General features: G+C 39.1%; 1 protein-coding gene across 1 annotated transcript in view; it reads left to right on the top strand.

Annotated features, from left to right (window-relative positions):
- Nucleotides 1–5139, top strand: part of ALG13 (ALG13 UDP-N-acetylglucosaminyltransferase subunit) — a 62015-nt gene that overhangs the window by 41131 nt on the left and 15745 nt on the right. Inside the window, exon 24 of the mRNA XM_077763050.1 lies at nt 1364–1529. Within this exon, the coding sequence (XP_077619176.1) occupies nt 1364–1529 (166 nt within the window). The remainder of the gene's footprint in view (nt 1–1363; nt 1530–5139) is intronic.

Consider the following 5139-nt stretch of genomic DNA (forward strand, 5'->3'; position numbering starts at 1 on the left):
AGCGGTGCTCGAACCCATGAACCATGAGATCATGATCTCAGCCGAAGTCGGATGCCGAACCGACTGAACCCCCCCCGCCCCCGAAGGTAATCTTAATAGTGTTCTCAAACCATCAGTTGGGGGGAAATGACTTTTTTCCTTTTTGTTCTCCTTGCCCTTTATCTTATTAAGTCTTTTTTTAATGTTTATTTATTTTTGAGAGAGAGAATGAGCATGAGCATGGGAGGAGCAGAAAGAGAAGGAGACACAGAATCTGAAGTAGGCTCCAGGCTCTGAGCTGTCAGCACAGAGCCCAGTGTGGAGTTTGAACTCATGAGCCATGAGANACATGGTTCTCTGTGTTGAAGTTCAATTACTCCTAATCTGTTTATTCTGAACCTCTTACATAGCAAGCAAATTAATATGAATTACCTGTCAAGTCTGTCATTTACTGAAACTTAAATGTAAAGCACACAGACTCGGCATCAAAAAGGTAGCTGAAATCATAGGAGTGAATAAGATCATCCTGGAAAAGGAAAAGATTGAGAAGAGCATCCAGAACAGAGCCTGTAGATCACCAAATTTTAGCAAATGGGTGAAGAAGGAATAGCCAAGGAGGGGCAGGTAGTAGGAGAGTGTATTATTCTGGAAGCCCCAGGAAGAGAATGTTTCAAGGAGCAATCAAGTGTTCCTTGCTGCTAAGAGGTCAAGCAACATAAGGACTAACAAGATTCTACTAGTATTTGTTGCCATGAAGACCACTGGTGACTTTGAATTTGGTTTCTGAGGACCAGAATGTGTAGCAGCCACACAGCAGTGGGTGGTAAGAAAATGGAGACTGCATTGAGAACAGCGTGTTCAAGAAGGGTCTGTTAATATTTGTTGAACATGTCTCTGCACAGCACTGTATTGAGTGCTGTGGCTTAATCAGAAAAACAAATTGCAGACTCATGAAGCTTACAGAAAAAAGCAAAGTACCTTTTCTATTAAAAAAAAAAAGTATGTTAGCACAGGAAAATGGACGCACATGTAATAAGTAATTGTAACACTATCTGGAAACCCAGAGGTTACCTGTTTGGGGAGAGGGGAACTATGCAGATGGAGGATAGGGGGTTGGAAGGACACATTTCATTGTATACGATTTCATACTTAATTTTTGAATCCTATTAATGTATTAGCTTTTCAGAAAAATACTCAAAAAAAACCCCTAAATTAAAATACTAAAAAATACTGAATTAAATACTAAACTAAAAATTAAATATCTAAACGGTAATTGTGGTGTTCTAAAACAAATAACCTTATTTATATTGGGTTCACATAAAGATTGAATTCTCTGTGTTTGAGAAATCCCTAAACTTTTTAAAACTTTTTTCTTCCTTTACAGGTGATGGTAAATTCTGCAGCAGGTGCTGCTTCCTGTGCCAATAATGTTCCAGCTCCAGTCTTACCTAGCCGTGCAGCAGCTAACCAAGCTAGTAGTACCGCTTCAGGCTCCTCGCAGAATGCTGTACCGCCTGTACTTGTATCTCCGCCTGTGCAAGGCAGGCCAGGTAGGTTATTAGTGGTTGCTGACTTCAGGAAGCCTCTTTTTCTATTCATGAACCTGCATATAACATAGGACTACTCTAATTCATAGTATTAAATTAGTGTAACCTATTTAATAAAAGTACATTCAGGAATCCTTGAAATTTGAGAGCCAGGATTTCAGGTTTTTTTCTTGCAGATTTTGGCTTTGATAATATTTTGTAGCTGAAAATTTCGAGGACTTCACTAATTTCTTAAACTTTAAGTTTTATTACACAGGAATTAAAGTAGAGGTGTTTCACACTTCACAAAATTCCTGAAATTTTTGTATGAAATATATTTCTATGTAATGAATCATTTTTGTCATGAATGTTGCAAGAAAGAATATAGGCTCTAGAATTTAAGAAATTAAGGTTAGAATCTTGGTTTTACAACTCGCCAGCCATGTAATTTTGGACAAGTTATTGAGCCTTTCTTAGCTTGGGCATACTAATAGTACCAATTTATGAAGTGGTCATGAAATTCTAATGAGTTCATACAATTTAATATTTTCAGAATTCTGAGTAGGTGGTGGCAAAAACAGCATAGCTATTTAATCTGAGTCCTCAAATAAAAATGGAAATAGCAAAACCAAAACCCATGGACAACATTTACAAGCAAATTAAGTAACAAAGTATCCCCACACACCCCAAGACTTAAGCACATAGGGACAAACCACCAGTCACAGGACTGCATGCTATCAGGGTCTATGTGGAAGCAAGAAAGAAGCATTGGGGATGTTGTTTGATGGACCTGGGAACAGGCAAACCCCAAAAGAGCTAATGAGAATTCACTGGAAAGTGGGGTGGCCAATTTGGAAAGAGCAGCTAGGACTGGGAAGGGATTTGATCTCTCTAGTACTAGGTAAGTGCTTTGGGTGCGTGGTAAAGGGACTGAAGGCCTTGGAGCAATACTGGCCCCTAAGAACTCTCAAAACAGTCCTGCCAGGGCTCCCTTTTAACATAGTATTCCTCACTGGGGAGAGAAACTGCTGGGAGTGGAATCAGAATTGATCAGGACTAGGAAAAGAGCATGTCTAGACTAAACCTGAGAACAGAGCCAAGGAATCCTAGAAAGCAGTCATGATTTTGAACACTACACAAAACAGAATGATCCTGTATCCACCTCATTCTAAAGTTCATGAAAAATAATTCATGTAACTAAGGAAGCACTAAGGTCAAATCCTATACAAAGATTTTTTCTTTTTAATTTTTTTTAATGTTTTATTTATTTCTGGGAGAGAGAGAGNGCGCCCCACAAAGATGTTTTAAGAAGGAAAAAGAATAACATTTGTATATGCAGTAAAATCATGTCAAGCATTTTGCTCACTTAATACAACTAAACTTTCAGAATGAGCTAAAGATACAGATGGTATAAAACATTGGAGTATAACTAATTAGAATTTGAATAAAAACTTAACAAATCAGAATTAGAAAAACTCAAATTAGGGGACAACACAGGAAAGCATTAGAAATGGCAGAAAGTCATTTCTGTACTGAAGACTGGACTATAAAGAACATGACCAAGTATATAAAATAGATGATGCTTAATTTTTTTCAGTTTGTTTGTTTGTTTTTTTGAGAGTGAGAGACCCAAGCACGAGCATGGGATGGGCAGAGACAGAGACACAGAATCCAAAGCAGGCTCCAGGCTCTGAGCTGTCAGCACACAGCCTGACGCGTGGGGCTCAAACTCATGGACCATGAGATCATGACCTGAGCTAAAATCAGATGCTTAACCGACTGAGCCACTCAATGTGCCCCCAGATGATGCTTTAAAAGAAAGATATAAGGGGCGCCTGGTGGCTCAGTCAGTTAAGCGTCCAGCTTTGGTCCAGGTCATGATCTCACCATTTGTGAGTTCAAGCCTGGCATCAGGCTTTGTGCTGACAGCTAAGAGCCTGGTGACTGCTTCAGATTCTGTGTCTCCCTCTCTCTCTGTTCCTCCCTGAAACACATTCTGTCTGTCTGTCAAACATAAATAAAGATTACCAAAAAAAATTTTTTTTAAAAATAACAGAAAGATGTAAGAAGGGGAGGAAATTGAAAATGAAGAAAAGGAAGATATTCAAAAGTGAAATGTTAAACGTTAGGCAAAGGAGGGACACCTGGGTGGCTCAGTCAGTTAAGCACCCCACTTCAGCTCAGGTCATGGTCTCGCAGTTCATGGGTTCAAGCCCCTCATTGGGCTCTGTGCTGACAGTTTGGAGCCTGGAGCTTGCTTCAGATTCTGTGTCTCCCTCTCTTTCTCTACCACTGTCTCATAAATAAACATTAAAAAACCTTTTTAAAAATGTTAGGCAAAGGAGATCAGTGCTTGAACTCTCTGAAAAAGAAAGCCAAAGGGAAAAGGACAAATACTGGAAACTGTAATTCAGAAAACCTTTCTGTAAATTGAAAAAGCTTTAAAACTGTATACTGAAGCAACACTCTGCATATTTGAGAACATTGACTCAAAACAGCAAACACCAAGATATTCTATTAAAATGAGTGGTCTTTAAAGAAAAAGTCCTTTGTCAAGATAAAAGAGCCTATGGAATATAAAAGAAGTAAAATTATAGGCATGAGGCTTTCACAGCAGTGCTTAATGCTAAAAGAAAATGGGAGTAAAATTTAAAATAAGGAATGGGTAAACCAAAGATTTTATGTCCAACTAAACTGATTTTCAAACCTAGAAGGCAGGAAAAGAGAATATTTGCACGAGCCCTTCCTGAAGAAATCTAAAGCTATGCTGTCAAGCAAGGTTTTCACTAGCCACACTAACAATTTAAGATTTAGTTAATTGCAGTGAAATAAATCTTCAGTTGCTCACTTGCACCAACCACATGCCAAGTGCTCAATGCTACGTGTGGCCAGTGGCTAGTATATTAGACAGCAGAAATCCAGAATATTTCTCCTCTCACCGAAAGTTGTATTAGATGGACTTCAGTGTGCCGGAGAAGGAATTGGCTTTTAGACTACCAAAACAAGTAAGGATATCAACAGTAAGAACTGATGGTAAGTATTAAATGTATAATTACCTAAGGAATTAAGACAAAACGAGTGCTGAAAGGTGGAGACCATATACTGGGGAGTAGCAATAACCTTATGTTTGGATAAGGTAGACAATGTATAGCTATTTTTTTTTAATTTATTGTTTATTTTTGAGACCGAGAGTGTGCGTGTGCAAGTAGGGGAGGAGCAGAGAGAGAGGAAGACACAGAATCCAAAGCAGGCTCCAGGCTATAAGCTGTCAGCACAGAGCCCAATGCAGGGCTTGAACTCCAGAACAGCGAGATCATGACCTGATTGAAGTCAGCCATTTAACTGACCGAGCCACCCAGGCACCAATTGTAATTGTATAGCTATTCTTATTTTTAAAAATTTTTTTAATGTTTATTTTTGAGGGAGAGACAGAATCTGACACAGGCTCCAGACTCTGAGCTGTCATCACAGAACTGGACACAGGGCTCCAGCTCCTGAACTGTGAGGTCATGACCTGAGCCAAAGTCGGATGCTTACTGACTGAGCCACCTAGGCATCCCTATAGCTGTTAAGAGTAGGAAAATTGAGAGATCATGTGCCAAGCATTTTTATAATACTCTCTGTAATTAGAACA

Source organism: Crocuta crocuta, unplaced genomic scaffold, assembly GCF_008692635.1.
Source record: "Crocuta crocuta isolate KB4526 unplaced genomic scaffold, BGI_CrCroc_1.0 scaffold1112, whole genome shotgun sequence".
In the NCBI taxonomy this organism is placed as follows: domain Eukaryota; kingdom Metazoa; phylum Chordata; class Mammalia; order Carnivora; family Hyaenidae; genus Crocuta; species Crocuta crocuta.